General features: G+C 40.4%; 1 protein-coding gene across 1 annotated transcript in view; it reads left to right on the top strand.

Annotated features, from left to right (window-relative positions):
* The window catches only part of ism1 (isthmin 1), a 46,583-nt gene that overhangs the window by 24,248 nt on the left and 1,511 nt on the right, over positions 1–20,824 (top strand). Inside the window, exons 3-5 of the mRNA XM_057849106.1 lie at positions 8,893–9,145; positions 13,117–13,260; positions 19,983–20,072. Coding sequence (XP_057705089.1) covers positions 8,893–9,145; positions 13,117–13,260; positions 19,983–20,072 — 487 coding nt within the window. The remainder of the gene's footprint in view (positions 1–8,892; positions 9,146–13,116; positions 13,261–19,982; positions 20,073–20,824) is intronic.

The following is a 20,824-nucleotide window of genomic DNA, read 5'->3' as shown; positions in this document are numbered from 1 at the left end:
AAAAAACACAAAAGAGAATGGGGGAAAAAAAAGAAATCATTATCATTTCACACAAAACTCCAAAAATGGGCTGGACAAAAGTATTGCACCCTCAGCCTAATACTTTGTAGCACAACCTTTAGTCAAAATAACTGCAAAACAATTCTCTGCTGGAATTTTAGACTATTCTTGTTGGCCAACTGCTCCAGGTCTCTGAGATTTAAGTGTGCCTTCTCCAAACTGCCATTTTCAGATCTTTCCACAGGTGTTTTATGGGATTCAGGTCTGGACTTATTGCTGGCCACTTTATAAGTGTCCAGTGCTTTCTCTCAAACCATTTTCTAGTGCTTTTTGAAGTGTGTTTTGGGTCATTGTCCTGCTGGAAGACCCATGACCACTGAGGGAGACCCAGCTTTCTCACACCGGGCCCTACATTATGCTGCAAAATGTGGTGGTGGTCTTCTGACTTCATACTGCCATGCACACGGTTAAGCAGTCCAATGCCAGAGGAAGCAAAGCACCCCAAAACATCAGGAAACCTCTGCCATGTTTGACTGTGGGGACCGTGTTCTTTTCTTTGAAGGCCCCGTATTTTTTCCTATAAACTCTACAGTATGTTGATGACTTTTCCGAAAAAGCTCTACTTTTGCCTCATCTGACCAGAGAACATTCTTCCAAAACGTTTTTGGCTTTCCCAGGTAAGTTTTGGCAAACTCCAGCGTGGCTTTTTTAAATGTCTCTGGGTCAGAAGTGGGGTCTTCCTGGGTGTCCTGCCATAGAGTCCCTTTTCATTCAGATGCCGACGGATAGTACGGGTTGACACTGTTGTACCCTTGGACTACAGGACAGCTTGAACTTGTTTGGATGTTAGTCGTGATTCTTTATCCACCATCCGCACAATTTTTTGTTGAAATCTCTCGGCAATTTTTCTTTTCCTTCCACATCTATTGAGGTTAGCCACAGTGCCATGGGCTTTACACTTATTGATGACACTGCACACGGTAGAAACAGGAACATTCAGGTCTTTGGAGATGGACTTGTAGCCTTGTGATTGCCCATGTTTCCTCATAATTTTGCTTCGCAAGTCCTCGGACAATTATTCTTTCTTTTCTCCATGATCAATGTGGTACACACAAAAGGACACAGGACAGAGGTTGAGTCAACTGTAATCCATTTTAACTGGATGCAAGTGTGATTTAGTTATTGCCACTACCTGTTATGTGCCTAAGGTAAGACGCACATGGGACTTAGCAACACACTCAGGACATTTTTGAATGAACATGACTTGAAACTACTGCTGGACAACTGAAAGGCAAGGAGCAGTGAATTATCTCTCTTCCCCTCTCGCTCTGAAAAATAACTTGCACACAGAAGAGTACCCCAGGCGCGACCACCCGGAGCTTGCCTGTCTAATACACAAATTTATTTTCAAGTCTTTAGTACAGGAGTAAATCTCTCACTCAATAACCTCCGATGCTGCCATCCTCACCTTGTGCGTCCCTTAAGATTTCAGGGCGGCAGACGTGTCTTGAATTTCATTCCACTAGCAGCGACTGTCATTAAGTTATTAGGGAAAATCATCGTTTTTGAACTTTATGAATCATAATCAAATCGTAAGGTGTTGAATCACGATGAATCTAATAATCGATGTATTGGCACACCACTCCTATTTCGTGCGGTTTTCATAAAAAACGCCAAACATTCACTCAACTTGTTATATATTGTTGGTAAAGATGCACTGATACCGATACTAGTATCGGCAGGGGGCGCCGATCCGGCCCGAAATTGTGGTATCGGTATCGGCGAGTACCAACAAAGACGGCGCCGATACCATTTATCGGTCCATTATTATAACATTTGACCGCAGCCTTTTTTTTCTCCTGGCGCTCACTACACTCTGTCTCTGTGTTGTGTGATGACACGTGAACACCAAGCAGCTATCGCTATTGGCCTGCTCCAGACCAATGAGAACAGGCCAATAGCCACTCCTGACCAATGACAAGGCCGCTTGGCGGCACCGACATGGCGGCGGTCGGGAAATATTTCAAAATAGAAATCCTGTCAATTAAAATCAATGGCTGCATGCAAGATTTGCGGCCTGAAAGTTTCGAGATGTGGAGTTAAATCGGCCAGTTTCAATACCTCGAACCTGATAAAACATTTGAAGACGAAACGTGAACGAACACAACGAGTTTGAGCCTGCAAGAGCAGGACTGCTATCCAGAGGAAGGGCGCTGGACCGGTGCAACAATCTCTGGTCAGTTCACTACGTCAACTTTACTTTGTCTTTTACTTAAAGAAATGCTGCAGTAATTTGGGAACTGTTTCCAAAGTAGGGTTGCCACCTTTCAGAAATAGAAAGAAGGGACCCCCCCCCCCCTCCCGAAAAAAGGAGGCTAATAGAGAGACGGGATGCTGTGGTCAATTATTATTACTTATAATTGTTTGCGTCCGCAAATGCGGAAACTAGGTTCGACCTCAAAGCGGACAACAAGCGGGGGATACGTACAAGGGTTTAATGATTGCAAACAAAAAATAACACGCGATCGCGGGATAGTAGAAATAACAAAAGGAGTCCGTGACAGCAGGTCGACGGAGCTCAATACTACAAACTCGAAGGTTAACTAACACGATAGGCAGCGAGCCAAAAAGCCAAAATAAAAACACTCAAATACCTGCACAGAGTAGAGGTTACAAACGAGTGCAGCACACTAACAGAAAAAACCCAATGCAGGGGCGTAACAAGCAAATGTAGCGAGACTATAGTGCAAGATGTCAAATGGCGATCAGCAAAGCAAATATCTCGGCAGCCTTCTCTGAACTCACCCTTGCTTAAATGCTGCGTTGATGAGCCCGCATTGGATTCAGGTGCGACGTCAGGAACGCCCCCACTAACAGCCCAGCAACAAAACACAATCTAACCAGCAGCAGAATGTGACAATAACTGAAAGTTGCACTGTTTGGCCTTTGAGAGGTTTAAAAAAAGTTTACTCAGTTCATTCAGAGTTTATTATTATGAACGTATTTTTACTTTCTTACTGTTGGGCTAGTATTATACTTTGTACTAGTCTTTTTCCTATTTTGCAAAGGTAAGCAACAGCCTGACAAAGCCTTGATAGCAATGATTTCACATCCAATTATGTAGCTCTTTGGGGTGGGGGGGCGATATATATATGTATATATATATATATAAACGGGTGTGTGGTATCGGTATCGGCCGATACTGCACAGCCAGGTATCGGTATCGGGGCCAAAAAATGGTATCGGTGCAACTCTAATTGTTGGAGCATTAAAATACTTTTACTCTTCATTGTAGCAACCATGTTTTTTTTATCCCACATCACGACTTTACAACACATCAGAACAATTTTAAAACTTGGCAACTCAGATCTCCCGATACACGCGAATGCAGCGTACCTCCCGAAGGTGCTTCGCGGAAGTGTCTCATATGTATCTCAAACTCATATGCCTGTCACAGCCAAAGTTACGTGCATAAATTACTATATTAGGGAGCCATGTGCAGATTGTCTATTAGCGGTGCAACGGTTTGCGGTTCAAAGCCGAACCGTACGGTTCGCCCTGTACGGTTTCTTTATGCCTTTATGAACCGCGCCTTTTCGGTTTTGCAGTTAATGTATTCCGAACGCTTGTGGAATGAATTGATCGAGCTCTGTGTGCCTGTGTGTGACGTGAAGCACCGCTGTGGAGAAATTCCCGCCCCGCAAGTAAATGTCGGATCACTGTCAAGCACCTGTGTAATAGAAGCCGAGTAACGCCCTCTCCCGCTTACGAGCAAAGTGAAAGTGAAATAAGAAAGAAAACAAATAGCTATGGCGAGCGGAGGAGTGGAGGGACCGAATTTTGAGGAAGCACCGGCTTCTTTCAAATCTGCTCTGTGGCAACATTTTGGTTTCCCCGTGGACTACAATGCGGAGGGAGAGAAAATATTGGGGGAAAAAAATTGCAAGCATTGCTCAGCGCTTGTTCCCAATGCTAATGGCAACACTTTTATAACATGACTCTGGCACCTCAGCCGGCATCACCCACAGATATCACTTTCTCAGGGTAGGACAACCCCGAAGATGACACCAGTGAAAACACACAGCGGGCTTCGTTAATTTATTTGCAACGCTTGACCCACGTTACATTGTTCCCTCGCGGACATATTTCTCCAACAACGTAATCCCCGACATTTATGAAATGGCACGCAAAGCCATCGAAGATAAAGCACATAGTTTCGCCCTGAGCACTGATAGTTGGAAGTTGGACGTCCCGTGCTACAGAGTGCTACTACCTAACTGTGACGGTCCAATATAATTCATACCTGTCAAGTTGTACGGTCTTGTCATAATTTGTACAAGTGAGCACTGATTTTTAAATGTGTACGCCGTACGTTACGTTCAAAATCTGCACGTTTTTCGTGCATTGTTTTTTTTTTTTTTTTTTTTCATCCATTCGGATTTGGTCACCGTTTCTGCAACGAGACAATGTTCGTTAATACGTTGGTTGAATGACGCGAGAAAAGTCAGACACGGAGAGGGAAGAGTGTTTGTTGAGACGCTGTAGCAAACGCGATGCTAGGCTAGGTGGCTCCAATATTTCCTGACTGTAGCCGACAGCATACAATCTACGCCTAGATATCTCATGCATATAGAACTACATGCGAAATGTTCAGACTCTGTAGCGTTAGTAAACAGCCGCCATTTTAGAGCAGTAAACTTCTCAGAAATGCTCTGTTGTAGTAAACCTTCCGAGCGAATCTAAGCAACTTTTTATCTAAAATACTTCTAAATCGGCAAAATCTTGACTTGAGTCTATCTTTAAAGGATGATGATGTCGAAAGTAGACAGAAGGGAACTAATGCAAAAACGGGAGCAATTTTATCAACTTTAACGGTTGATTCACAACATTAAATGACCTCCAAACATAGCAAAGGTTACTATGTTTTTGGGTGTGTTTGTTTTTTTTTTTTTAATGAAAAAAAAAACATGAAAGGTATCACCAGTTACTTTGCCAAGTAACTTTTTTACTACTGTGTGTGCATTTCAGTAGTCAGTCACTACACTAGCCAAAGAGCTAAAAGGCATTTCAACAGTCGAAAATGTATACATTTTGAGTGTTTATTTCATCTTTTTTAAAAGCTAGATAAAGGCAGTTTTTTTTTTGTTTTTTTTTTTAAATGCAAAACGCAAACCGAAACCGTGATCCCAAAACCGAGGTTCAAACTGAACCGTGGGCTAACTGAACCGTTGCACCCCTATTGTCTATATGGGATGAATAGCGTAATATGACCATGCTAAATAGGTGCATTCTGTAGATTATGCTACGTAGACTTAAAACTAGGAGTGGGAACCTCTTGGTACCTCACGATACGATACGAGACAAAGCTCACGATAACGATGATCTGACGATATGGCAATACATTGGTCAGGAAATCATTCTAGGATATTCTACAAACAACTAATAAACAGAAAAACAGGCTTCTGCTGTAAATTGGAATGAGTTTATCACTACTGGACGTCCAATGCATTTGAATACTTCAGACGAATTTAAATCTATGGCCGGTAGTGGCAGCCAATGCCAGGCAATGAGGTAATTTTGGGCCATTTAAGGTCATTTACCTGTTGAGTTTCAGTTACTTCCTGTTGATTTGGGGGTATTTTATGGGTCTCTTCCTTTTTATTTTGAGTTACAGAACTAGACGTGACCTGGGAATTACCCAAATGCCAAATGAATAGGCAGTGACTCAAACTCAACAGAAAATCACCTGTAAATGCCCTAAAATGAACAGCAAGTGGCCTGCAAATGCCCTGAAAATTGGACAGAATGACTGTGAATGCTCTGGTTTCGAATGAACGAACATTCCAAGTCTAAATGGATTGGGCGTCGAGCACCGGCAATGCAGCCTTAGAGTTAACTGAGACACTTTAACGGTGGAAGATTCTGGTAGCAACTTGTTGGTTCATTTTTATTAATTTTTTTAGACATTGACACCTTTTTAAAACGATGTCTTGATTCTTGGCAGGAGCATATCGATAAACTTTTGGGATACAAAGTATTATGATATATCACCATTTCGATATTTTGTCACACCCCTACTTAAAACTTTTTATTTTTTTATTTTTTTTAAACCGGTGAAATTTACACTGAGGCACGTGCCCCAGTGAAATATGTCTGGAGACGCCCATGGTGACTGTGCACCTGCCCCACTGCTTTCATGCTTTCAATCCTCGTAAGACATGGCTACTCAAGCAATCAGGGCAGGAAGAGCAAGCAGGAAGATGGAGAATAGCGTGGTGGACATCAATAACACCCCCCACCCCTCATTTTCTTCTATGCTCTCTTCTGCCTCCCCCCTTTATTCCACTTCTTGGGAACTTCTCATGTCCATCATGACACTTGCCAGCAATGCACCACTGCTCATTTTCATGTAGGAATGCTGCTGGCAGCTCATGTAAATTTGTGGCGAGCCCTCATCCATAAGTTCCTCCGGGTGCAGATGGCCGGCTAACCACTGCTATGTTTAAATCATTCTCCCGTTTTAATCTAGCAAGGGGGTCCCTTCGTTTCTGAAGGCATCACAGCTAAATCCGAAAACGAACAAAGTGTATTAACATCTCAAGATGTGGGAAGAGAGAGCAGCCACCAATTGAGCAAGGGCGTGAGGCTATGGGAGAAAAAGGGGAGAAGGCGGGGGTCTTTGATCCTGGGATTCATCTGGCTTTCATGGTCTGGAGGAGGCTGAGGAGCCCTTTGAACTTTGTATTTAGGTGGAGAGAGCCAGTGAGGTGGGAGGGTGGCTGAGGGGCAAGGGTGCTGGTCCCAGCTCATCTGGGAGGCACATGTGTTTGGACAGAAGGGAGGAGGCAGGTTCTAATGTCGGTGGGGGGCAAGACTTTCAGAAGGTGTCACTTCTTTGCACCCAGTTGAACCGTTTGGTCGAGAAGAACCTTAAATAAGAGGAAATTTACAAAGTAAATTTTGCCTTGGATGACATTCCATACTCCCATCATATACATTAGGGATGACCAGCATAGGTGGGCAGAGTAGCCAAAAACTTTACTCAAATAAAGAGTAGTGTTACTTCTAAATAATATTACTCAAGTAAAGGTAACAGTAGTCACCCAAAAATTTACTCAAGTACATGTAAAAAAAAATATTAGTTGAAAAGAATACTCAAGGCATGAGTAACATTGTGAGTAACTGCGTACAATGTCTTTAAATAATGTTTTTTTTTGTTTTGTTTTGTTTTTTGTAAATTATATGATTTGGTCAAAAATTGTAGGGCGGGTAGCGTTTTGAAATTTTTTGTTGTTGTTGTCATTTTTCACAAAACCCACACGGAAAATTTTGGGTGGGGGGTCATTCAAAAAAATCCTGCTTGACATACGACCATTGCGACTTACAAACAAGGTCTTGGAACAAATTAATTTTCTATGTACTGTAGAGGTACCACTGTACATAAATTATTCTAAATCAAAATGATATAAATTGTATTTTTTTTTTCACATCAGTTTTGCAGCACAAAATAATGTTGCAAACATTATTTATGTTTGGATATTCTGGTTTACATAAATTACATAAAAAACACAAAGTTGGTCATGCAATGTGATACATTTAGCTATCTTTGCCTTAATGGCTTTTCCATTGTCGCAGGACATTTTCTCTTAGTTTTGCAAAGTTTGTTTCTGTAGTGTAGTGTTTGCTGCACCACCGTATGCAGGTTTGATCCCCAGTTGGGGCAAAATTCTACACATTTACTTGAAATTTAATCCAATTGACTTAGAGTATTGAGTTTGAAGTTTCAACTTTTTTTCCATCAAAACTTCAAAAAGCCAGTGAAAATGTTTGACTTGAAATTTAAAGTTCAATTGTATTGAATTGTATATGGCGGAAAACACAGACAAGACTGAAAAAGCAGTTTCTGCTCTTGCACTCCTCTTTAAAAGAAACTGCTGTATTATAAGCCAAAACTACTGTTGTGTTTGATAGAACAATATGTCTATATGCTGCCATAGCAGATTCATTGCGCATTAAGCCCCTGAACTATTTTTAATTTGTCCGTTTTACCCTGAAAACCCCCGTTTACAGACGTCGCACAACCGCTTTTGTTTCAACCCAGCCATAAAACGAAGGTAATTAATTATATTTATAGTTCAAAATTTCTGTCGTTTTTAGCTTAGAATCATTAATTGATGTCTCATTTTGCGTTTAAATAAAAAAAGAAACGACTTAAAAAAATTATTCACTCACATATTTTAAACTTTTAAACAAATTATGTCACAATGAAATAATTAATTGAATTTTTTTTGTTACTCTCGCATTTTCTCCGATATGTTAGATGATAAATAATCGATCCAAACAAGGAAAATTTGAAAAAAAAAAAAAAACATTTAAAAGGGTAAACATATGTAAAAGAAAATCTCGACCACTCCTTGATATCTGTGATTTATGCTTCGCGACCCTCGTTATATTACCACGTTTCACCCATAAAATCCCCCCAAAAATCCAGCTGTGGCCATTCACAACTGTGTCTTGACGCTCAGTGATATATGCTACATGGAGTTTTTGGATCGAAACAACGTAAGTAAGCAATAAAATCTCGTTAAAGTCATGGCGTCTGTAATTCTGCTCTCGTGTGCTCTCACCTCCAGATAGGGTTTTGCTGTTTAAAAAACATTAAAAAAAATGCCCTCCTGTTCAAAATTTTTCTTCCCCCAGAAAACTGAGATCTTAAGCTCTCCAATGATGTGTCACACGTGCCTATCGGACAATTTCGAAATTCGGACAAATTTGGTCATCTCAGAGCGGAACTTCAAGTCACCTAAGTGTTTTCCGCCATATGCTATGTATATAAAGTATACGTATATGTTATTTAAAGTGTAATTTTGAATGTTCTTCTTTTCATGGAAGGTGACGATCGAGGTTGTGGATGGGTTGGAGGCGCATGAGCCAGAAAAAGGCCTCCGCAAGGAGAATAAACCCAAATGGGCTTCTCCAAACTGGAGAACCTGGTGGCCTCACACGTCCTCCACCACTCATCAAGGACAGGAGCATGATCGCTCTTTTGGAAGCAACGTTGAGGACAGCAACTTCCTAAGACCGCCAGTGGATTGGGACCGGAGAAGAGGCACAGCAGACAGAGGCAAACCCCAAACGGAATATGGTGAGAAGCTTAGCAACGTTAGCAACAAAGAGTATTTACAGTACAATCCATGGTCTAGCATATCCACATTTGGCCATAGTTTGATGTAAGATCTATAATTTACAGATTTGCTGATTCAGGTTGTCACTGCAACAAGTGCTGCTATCCCCAGACAGACTTTTGGCATCACTTGCTTGAAACCTTTTAACACTTCTTTATGAGGCAGATTCCTCAATGGTGTCGAGCTCACTAGGTGACACAATTTAAATGCCTCGCAACATCAAAGTGGAGCAGCAGGAATTGGGCCAAAAGCTCTGTTGGTCTGCCTCATTGCTCTCAAAACACTCTCCAAGAGTAACCCAGCACATAAATTAGCTGTGGAAGAATTTACACTCAATGTCATACAGTAAGCGTGCAGTCCGAGTTGTAGCATGCCCAAACCAATGTGGTGGAACAGGAATGTGGCTGCTGTGGAAAATGTCACTTTATCCACTCACACTTTTACTAAAGCGGTTAGGTGTGCGACTTTATTGTGTTTTTCTGTCAAACTCATGCCCAAACTCATGTTTCTATTTTATCACTGTGGTTACTTCTCATTTATGCTACAACACCTACAGGATGGAAACTGTCCAATCTTGAAACCCAGGAATCATTATTGTAGGATCAATTTCACTGAAATGCGACAAATACTGATTTGCCACTGAATTGATCGCAACTGGACTGTTCTGGTTGTTTTATCACCTTTCATCCAATTAGGCTATTACCGTAATTTTTGGACTATAAGGTGCACCTGACTATTAGCCGCCACCCAACAAATTTGACACGAAAACGGCATTTGTTCATAGATAAGCCGCACTGGACTACAAGCAGCTGTTGCTATGAGATATTTACACCAATAGATATTAACCAGTAACACTACATTTGACAGCCGCTGTCATAAGATCAAATGAACCACCATGACAGTTTGAACCAATTGGCTGCAAAGCTTCATTGCTTCAAGAAGCTTCATTTGGCCGTCACTTCTCCCTTGGGGGAAACAGTCAACCTCTGCTGCCACCTGCTGTCAACACTGTTGCCGTTCAACATGCCTTCTAACATGCATTGCAACGTTACCGATGGTAATAACAATCAAATTCATGTTCTCTGCTAATTATTTTTTTCAGGTACTGTTCAAGTTGTGTCATTAATTGCTAGTTATGGTATTTTGTAACATTTTATTTGACACTGGCACCATAACAGTGTCATTTGACCATCATAATGATGACATGGCACTGCAATGAGCATTAATTAATTTTTTATTTATTCATTTCATTCCCTTCAGGCATGACAAATCTGAACAAACATACAGCATTTATATGTGTTTACAATTAATTCAACCCGAAAAGAAAAGGGCAGACGGGAGAAGCCGAAGCTTAATGAATGCTTATGACAGATGTCATTTTGTGTCATCCGGCAAATTATCTCACTTTTGAATGGATGTAAAGATCCGAGCTGGACATAAATGGAGTTAATGACATGATTCATAATGTCATTAATACCCATGATAGTGTCATGTCATAATCATGATGGTTTCATGGCAGTCTTATGGCACCGCTGTCACAGAAAGTGTGAGGGGGAAAAAGTAGAGGTTTTTTAGTCCGAAAATTACGGTGTTTCATGCAGCAAGGATTATTCCATTTAGTTGTAAAGAGGTTGTGGAGCTACCTTATCAACCGAAGAGGTTGTGTTGCTTTTGGATTACCTAGGATAGGATTACCTCATTATCGATCTAGCAACTTGTGTTTGTTGTATACAAACACTAAATGGTACTGGCATTTTCTTCATTTCTCTATTAAAATATTTAAGATTAACCTGTGGTTCTGCCAGTTTGACATCTAAAGTAAATTGGAAACATATTGAAGGGCCCAAAATATTTGTCTGGTGCTGAAAAATGGTGAAATCTATTACTGTTTGTCATCAAAGCTTTGCGACCCTGGCAGCATAGAAAATACTGTAGTCTTGTTTAATGTTTGTTCAGTCTTAATGATGAACAGTTATATATTCCCATCAATACTGTTTTCCAGGGTTGCAACTAACTTATTTTTTATAATCGAATAATAAACAATTAATCGCACGAATGTCCCTTTTTTCAATTACCTTCACAATTTAACTTGAAGTTCTTTCAGGCTCGTTGTAAGTAACTATGAAGACAAAATGGATGACTATTTCCTTCAAACATAATCTTTTATTACAACTTCCTGGCTTAACCGTAGTCTGCAACTGTACTATTTTGAGTACATAAAACTTAAAGGTTTTTAATAAAGGGTCTGAGTGTAAAACATAAAAATAATTTCTCAGTACATAAATCAGACAAAAGTCCTGTTCATTCAAAAACAAACAAAAAAAGCCCTGCTGATTGACATTTTTATTTGTTGTGGGCAAAGCACTAATATTAATTGTGCCAATAAGTAATTCTGGTTCACAAAACAACAAAATTGAACAAGGAGGATGCAGACTGTAATTAATCAGTTTTCTTGATCAAACAGTTGCTCATAAATACAATCCAAATTTAATTTAAAGCACACTCTTGTATGACAATTTACAGTTTGAATGGGAGTTTGTGTCGAAAGGAGACGCTAAACTGTTGCATGAATGCGTTTGTGTGTGTGTTTCTTTATAAAAAGAAATGAGACAACTTTACTATCTCACAATAACTTAAAAACAAATATGCTTCACCAAAACACAATACAAAGGGACACTTAAGACACTGATTAGCATAATCGCCAACTATCTTAGTGCTCTGCGCTAAGTAGGAAAGTGTCATCAACAAAGAATACAAACAACACAATTGGCATCATTTACGCACCTCTGACAGAGGCACACTGGATCTAACAACACAAAAGACAATGAGTCTCAACACTTTGTAATATTATTGATTCAGCAACCCAACCTGAGTGTAGGAGTGAACTCCTTCTCATCCTTTAATCACTGATGCACACTCACAGCCTCATATTACATTCAAAACAAAGACACAAACGGGACTGCTCATAGGTGCTGGCAAAAATGGATTATCACATTTGTTAGCAACTGAATTATTATTTGATTTTAATCAATTTAATGGATTAGTTGTTGCAGCCTTACTGTTTACACAATGCATGTATGTCCTAAGCAAAGTGGGGTTTTGGTGCCTTGCTTTGAAGCCACTAAACAGCGCCCAATAACAAATTTGCACCTCTCAAGCAAGAAGTTACTACTTCCAAATTTAGGAGTTACTAAAGTCGTAGTTGAATGTGGTCATACATAATCTTCAGTTCCAATATCCTTAAGAAGGGAAGAAGAAAGCGCATTGACTGTCTATCTGTTCATAATTAGCGACAGATGTCAGAGTTTTTGGATGCTGGCCAGAAATGCTTCCATTGCAACATGCCCACATTAATTCTCCGTTCTGATGGAGCACTGCTTTCCAAACTGGAATGTCGGTTCTATCTCTGTTTGTATGCAGTTGTGCAGAATGCAGATGGACTCAGGCAGTCGAAGAGTTGAGTGTAACTGTTTCCATCTAAGCCCATTACCACCATGCGCTCAACGATAATTAGACTTAAAGAGGATCTCATGCCAATTCACTTCCCATTATCAAACGGATGAATCATGGACAGATCAACTGTCCAGGGAGTGCCTTTACTTTGAATGGCTGCGCTAAATGTCTTAAATCATTGGTGGAATTTGCTAAAGCCATGCCTGTTACTACACTCACTGACTAAACACACATACTCCACAGCTCGTTGTCTTGGTATTATTTATTTAACAATTCTCCATTAGTTGGTACAATCCACGTGTACACAGAAAAGCTCATCTGGGAACTGCTTTAATGGGGAAAAGTAAAAGAACATTGAGACCACACTTCACTTCCCCTCACATGTGGTCCCACTACTTATTATTAGTGAGGCATGCTAATAGAGTAAGTTCACCATGTGGCCTACATCAGCATTCTTGTGTCTTTCTCTTGGATTCAGACTACATGGATGGAGAAGGAGACTGGAGTAACTGGTCACTGTGCAGTGTCACCTGTGGAAATGGCAACCAGAAGAGAACCAGGTCTTGTGGTTATGCCTGTACTGCCACTGAATCAAGAACCTGTGATATGCCAAACTGTCCAGGTAAATAAATGATGATGGATCATTAGACTAAGTTCGTAGAATAATTTAGTGCAACTGGATCTAATGGGATGACAGGAATTTTGAAATCATGACTATTATGCGTTATTATAAGCCATTTTTATAGAACTATACAGTCTTACAAAAAGGAACAGTCTTAAAATATGGTTTTAACAAACAAAAATACAATTCAACACAGTGCAATGGTAGAATCGAGAGATTTGTTAATATATCAACCATACGATGTCGCCATTGCGGTTTCAACCGTATCACCACACGTGATTAAAAATTTCTGTTGAAATATACATACTTTTTATAGACACATTTCCTGAGCGGAACATGGGCGGCGCCATCTTTGACAATTTCTGCTCCGAACTTCCGGTTTAGACAAAAAAAACATGAAGTGCGGTTGAAGTAAGCAGTGTGTTGACACAGTGAAAGTTGTAAAATCAAAACAGAGGAACCCACAGTATCTCCAAAGATGGATTCAGCACGACATAGATGAGACTCCGAGACTTTCTGTGCTGTGCGTGAACTCTTGGAAGCACCTATATATATATATGGTTGGAAGTGAAATGTTTTGAACAGCGTCAAAGCACCAGTGTGGATCTACCTTGCCATACGCCTTAAATCGAAACCAGCTGCAGACAATAAGTTAAGGATGTGCTTTAAACCTAAAGCTCTACCTGAAAGATTGTATGTTTGTTCTTATCACTTGGTTGATCATTCGTGGACAAAATTACACAAAAACAATCTGTGCAGCCTGTCTTGATGTGAGATGTAGATTGATACGTCGGCCACTTGATCAACCAAAATGAGGTGAAATTACAAATAATATTACAGTTGGCAAATGCAGAAGGGCTGACACGGATTTTGTTGTTATAAGGAAATACTACAAGGTATGTACATACCGTGGGGCAAATAACTATTTAGTCAACCACTAATTGTGCAAGTTCTCCCACTTGAAAATATTAGGGAGGCCTGTAATTTTCAACATGTGTAAACCTCAACCATGAGAGACAGAATGTGGGAAAAAAAACAGAAAATCACATTGTTTGATTTTTAAAGAATTTATTTGCAAATCATGGTGGAAAATAAGTATTTGGTCAATACCAAAAGTTCATCTCAATACTTTGTTATTATTGATGCACGATAATACATTTTTCAACCGATACCGATAACCGATAATTTCCTCCTCATTCCAACCGATAACCGATAATGTCAAGCCGATAATTCTATTAAAAGATTTATGTAAAATTTTAAAGTATACTCAAAAGAAAATATTACTGTGCAAAAATATAATTTATTGCTCTTTTTATCAACATAAAATATGAACAAGTCGTCAATTCAAACATCTAAATAATGACAGATTGTCTGACATTGTGTAATGGTAAACCTTTGGCAAAAATTACTTACAGAGTAAATACCTAAGTTACACAAAAATCCCTTTAAAAGTAAGCCATTCCTAACATATATAACATTAATACACTGCAAAACACACCTCCTTAAAACTAGTCAGTTATAAGTGTAAATCTATTGGCAATAAGTGATTATTTTTAAGTGATAATTATCTGCCATCGCTTCAAGTGTATTTCTCTCAGATTTCTTGGAAGAAAAATAGCTAGCTGAAAATAATCTTAACAGCCTTGTTTTAAGCAATACATTATTATACTTAATCCTAAAAAAAAAAAAAAAAAAAAAAACTTGGAAGAAGGAAACATTTTGAATAATATTTGTGGCTACAGAATATTGATTTAAGAATTTGATTATCTACTGTGACTGCAATTGAGCAGAGAAATAAGTTAAATAATTTGAAAAGTGATTGCTAATGTTATATGCTTTGTTGCACACTGTGAAATTGATTAACTCAAAAGAGAGAGATGTCATGTACCCATTCTGCAGCGCTTTGTTTACATTTGCGGCTTTCACGACATTTGCTTTACAGCAGCTAAACTGCTACACGGCAGTACTATTTGGACGGAGTTGGAGCTTGCATCCGCGTGCGTGTTGTTTTGTGCCTGAGTTTTGTCGAGCCGAAAATAAAGGCAGCGTTACAAAGTCATCTGACCGCTCGTCATTTTACATACTGAATGCATTTTTGACTGGCTGACTTCGTTTTCTCCATGTTTAAATTATCATCTAACCACTGTGCCATCATAAGCTTGCTTACTGGACATCACTTTTTCATGAAGAATGGTGGTCGTATAAACTGCATTATTTCTTTTATCCAGGGCTTTGGTTCTCGGGTCATTAAGGTAAAAAAAAAAAAAAAAACGTGTCTCGTCTCGGCGGCGGCGGCAGCTACACCTTCGTACCGGATAATCCGCCCGTCCCGGCCTGTTCGCCGCGGCGTATTCGGGTCCTGGCTCTGCTCGCACGCCGTGGGGGAACGCTCGAGAAACCGGGGTGTTCGCCGGAGGTCCTGAGGCCGGGGAACCGGGCTCGGCCCGCGTCGCCCGGTCTGCTGGACCGGCCAGAGCGGCGGGCTCCGTCGGAAGACGGCTACTTGCCGACTATCGGTCTCCAGTCGTGCCGGTGTTTAGCCTTAGATGCGTATTTACCACCCGCCTTGGGCTGCATTCCCTAACAGCCCGACTCTGTATCGTCACAAGCCCTGTAGTTTAACTTAGTGTTTACAATAGCTTTAGCATTCCCGCTAGCAGCAGCCTCGTACTCGTTCCAAAATTCTTTGTGATGCAGTTTTAAATGGCTGCTGGGTTAGTGGTTTTGAATGAGGACGCTTTCTTTCTGCCTCGTGGAACTTCTACGGTACATGTTTCGCAGATGGCGAGAGCGTCGTTTTTTTAGTAACAGCCGCCATAATATTCAACTACTTCTTGTTGTGTAACTCCGCCTCCTCAACCCCTCCTCCCTCAGGGGCTTCAGAGAGGGGAGGGGTTGAGGAGGCGGCGTGCTGAATTCTTCGGTTGCGCACATTTGAAGGCTAAATCGAGTATATAATTATCGGATTGCATTATCGGTTTAATTTTTTATTATCTAGATTATCTGTGTGACGTCATAATTGCCATTATCGGCCGATAATTATCAGGGACCGATATTATCGTGTATCTTTATTTGTTATGTACCCTTTGTTGGCAATAACGCAGACGTAACGTTTTCTGTAACTCTTCCCACGCTTTTCACACACTGTTGCTGGTTTTTTGGCCCATTCCTCCATGCAGATCTCCTCTAGAGCAGTGATGTTTTGGGGCTGTCGGTATTTTGGCCCATTCCTCCATGCAGATCTCCTCTAGAGCAGTGATGTTTTGGGGCTGTCATTGGACAACACGGACTTTCAAATCCCTCCTCACCCCATGGCGTCAAAATGATAACAAGAACGGTGAGCAAAAATCCCAGAATGACACGGGGGGACCTAGTGAATGACCTACAGAGAGCTGGGACCACAGTAACAAAGGCTACTAACAGTAACACAATGCGCCGCCAGGGACTCAAATCCTGCACTGCCAGACGTGTCCCCCCGCTGAAGAAAATACACGTCCAGGCCCGTCTGCAGTTCGCTAGAGAGCATTTGGATGATCCAGAAGAGGACTGGGAGAATGTTTTATGGTCAGACGAAACCAAAATAGAACCTTTTGATAGAAACACAGGTTATCCTGTTTGGAGGAGAAATAATACTGAATTGCACCATACCCACTGTGAAGCACGGGGGTGGAAACGTCATGCTTTGGGGCTGTTTTTCTGCTAAGGGACCCGGACGACTGATCTGTGTAAAGGAAAGAATGAATTGGACCATGTACCGATAGATTTTGAGTGAAAATCTCCTTCCATCAGCAAGGGCATTGGAAGATGAGACGTGGCTGGGTCTTTCAGCATGACAATGATCCCAAACACACAGCCAGGGAAACAAAGGAGTGGCTTTGTAAGAAGCATTTCAAGGTCCTGGTGTGGCCTAGCCAGTCTCCAGATCTCAACCCCATAGAAAATCTGTGGAGGGAGTTGAAAGTCCGTGTTGCCCAATGACAGCCCCAAAACATTACTGCTCTAGAGGAGATCTGCATGGAGGAATGGGCCAAAATACCAGCAACAGTGTGTGAAAAGCTTGTGAAGAGTACCAGAAAATGTTTGGCCTCCGTTATTGCCAACAAAGGGTACATGACAAAGTATTGAGATAAACTTGGTATTGACCAAATACTTATTTTCCACCATGATTTACAAATAAATTCTTTAAAAATAAAACATTGTGATTATCTGTTTTTTTTTCCAGTCTGTCTCTCATGGTTGAGGTTTACTCATGTTGACAATTACAGACCTCTCTAATATTTTCAAGTGGGAGAACTTGCACAATTAGTGGTTGACTAAACACTCATTTGCCCCACTGTATAAACAAAAAAAAGTATGTCATTCTTTTTTAACGATTGGTACATGTGCAAAACAGGTCAATAAATGACATTTTTTGAAATTATTAGAAAAATATTAACGAAGGTGGAGCAATAGTCTAGTTTCATCATCAAAGTAGAACGTGCGTAGTCTGGATATATATCCATTGACGTACAGTAAGTGTTGTTGTGAGGCACATCGAGTGGTCTTCCCTTGCTTAAATAACGATTTCCACCTGTAAACAAACGAACAAAACACTTGCATTTATGTGTTTCCATAATTGTGCTATCGTACACGTACTGTTTAGCAACAGTCTAGAAGTAGATAGCATGTGTTGCAGCCACAGCAGTACAGTAGTTGTAATAAATAATATTTAAAATCATCATGATTACAATCATCATCGTAATAACAGTATCAAAGACAACAAGTCGTTTCAAGTGCAAGATTTTAGCTTTAGTATTTTTTGAGCACCGGAGACATGAAAATGCAGGGATAGGAAGAACATACTTGTACCTTCCCTAACACCAGCAACAACATGGCTACATAAACATCCGGCTCGTTGTGGTGGCACGAGCTTGGGACATCTGCCTTCATGAACATGTTGTCCTCCCATGTCGTGATGATGGCAGATGGAAGCGGCATTTCCAAATTGTCTTTTTTGAAGGATTTTGATGAGTGATGCCACCCCAGATCCACTGTTGTTTTGGATGGAGAAAGTGTAAAACGGAAGTCGCGAGCAGAATGTGGTAAAGCGGAAGTACCTCGGAAACTTGTCTATACTTTCTTTTGTAGCACTTTTTTAGCCTGACGACGTGGGGCCAAAGAAAAGCCTTGCGGCCCACCAGGCTTATAAGGGATGGTGGGGATCCTATTGTACACTATTACAGGGTTTAAATACATCTAGTATTACAGTTGTGGTCAAAAGTTTACATACACTTGTGAAGAACATAATGTCATGGCTCTCTTGAGTTTCCAGTTATTTCTACAACTCAGATTTTTCTCTGATAGAGTGATTGCAACAGATACTTCTTTGTCACAAAAAAAATCATGAAGTTTGGTTCTTTTATGACTTCATTATGGGTGAACAGAAAAAGTGATCAAATCTGCTGGGTCAAAAATATACATAAAGCAGCGCTAATATTTGGTAACATGTCCATTGGCCATTTTCACTTCAATTAGGCGCTTTTGGTAGCCATCCACAAGCTTCTGGCAAGCTTCTGGTTGAATCTTTGACCACTCCTCTTGACAGAATTGGTGCAGTTCAGTTAAATTTGATGGCTTTCTGACATGGACTTGTTTCTTCAGCATTGTCCACAAGTTCTCGATGGAGTTTAAGTCAGGACTTTTGGGAAGACCTTTCGAAAACCTTAATTGTAGCCTGATTTAGCCTTTCCATTACCACTTTTGATGTGTGTTTGGGGTCATTGTCCTGTTGGAACACCCAACTGTGCCCAAGACCCAATCTTCGGGCTGATGACGTTAGGTTATTTTGAATAATTTGAAGGTAATCCTCCTTCTTCATTATCCAGTTTACTCTCTGTAAAGCACCAGTTCCATTGGCAGCAAAACAGCCCCACAGCATAATACTACCACCACCGTGCTTGACGGTAGGCATGGTGTACTTGGGGTTAAAGGCCTTACCTTTTCTCCTCCAAACATATTGCTGGGCATCGTGGCCAAACAGCTCGATTTTTGTTTCGTCTGACCACAGAACTTTCCTCCAGAAGGTCTTATCTTTGTCCATGTGATCAGCAGCAAACTTCAGTCGAGCCTTAAGGTGCCGCTTTTGGAGCAAGGGCTTCCTTCTTGCACGGCAGCCTCTGTCCATGGAGATGCAAAACACGCTTGACTGTGGACACTGACACCTGTGTTCCAGCAGCTTCTAATTCTTGGCAGATCTGCTTTTTGGTGATTCTCGGTTGAATCTTCACCCTCCTGACCAATTTTCTCTCAGCAGCAGGTGATAGCTTGCGTTTTCTTCCTGATCATGGCAGTGACAAAACAGTGCCATGCACTTTATACTTACAAACAATTGTTTGCACTGTTGCTCTTGGGACCTGCAGCTGCTTTGAAATGGCTCCAAGTGACTTTCCTGACTTGTTCAAGTCATTGATTCGCTTTTTCAGATCCATGTATGTATATTTTTGACCCAGCAGATTTGATCACTTTTTCTGTTAACCCATAATAAAGTCATAAAAGAACCAAACTTCATGAATGTTTTTTGTGACAAAGAAGTATCTTTTTCTATCGGAGAAAAATCAGAGTTGTAGAAATAACAGGAAACTCAAGAGAGCCATGACATTATGTTCTTCACAAGTGTATGTAAACTTTTGACCACAACTGTATGTTCACAGCCAGAAGAATAATGTATTACACTCTTTGTACAGGTATAGAAGATGCCTTTAAGACTGCAGCAACAGAAGTGAGCCTGCTTGCAGGAACAGATAATTTTAATGCGACTGAGCTCTTTGGTGTCGGTAAGTTTCCCTCCACTTTTCGTATTCTCCAAAATATCTCATCATAGGTGGGTAGAGTAGGCAAACATTTTACACAAGTAAGAGTAGTGTTACTTAAAAAAAAGATATTACTCAAGTCATCCTAAAATGTACTCGAGTCCAAGTAAAAAACATTTGGCGAAAAGAAAAGCGGCATGGAAAATGAATGAATGAATGAATACTCAAGTAATGAGTCACGTTGTGAATAACTGCTTATGATATTTGATTTTTTTGGTTTTTCAAACAATGCTATTTTTGTATCTATATTGAACTGCTAGTTCTATACAATACAGTATATATATAAGAAAAAGTCTATAACCTATTACATAGCCAAATTAAGCCAAAGAAATACAAAAAAAAAAAAAAAAAAAAAAGTAAATTCTGGCGATAGAAAAAAAACAGATATGAAGCATCATTCGGCCAAAGAGCATGAGTGCCCTCTAGTGGAGAAAAAAAATTTCTGTTATGAAATTTAAAAGGATCATATATCCGTTTTTTCGTGGTAAGTCGGTGCCAAATAAAAACTGGGAGAGAGGTTAAAATCTGCTCTTTTGAGTCATGTTGACGGCAATGCTCTATGTCAAATACTCAATTTTTTACGGTGCTGCAGACGCCACGTGATTGAACAGACCGGCTTGATCATAGAACAGCAAGCTTGAGTCTGATTCGTATAATGGAGTCATGTAATTATTGTTGCGATGTCCTGTTGATGAAACTGGTAGCGCCACTGTTGG

This window comes from Corythoichthys intestinalis, chromosome 10, assembly GCF_030265065.1.
Source record: "Corythoichthys intestinalis isolate RoL2023-P3 chromosome 10, ASM3026506v1, whole genome shotgun sequence".
Lineage (NCBI taxonomy): Eukaryota > Metazoa > Chordata > Actinopteri > Syngnathiformes > Syngnathidae > Corythoichthys > Corythoichthys intestinalis.
Note: the sequence above shows the minus strand (reverse complement) of the source record. Positions and strands in the feature narration are given on the sequence as shown.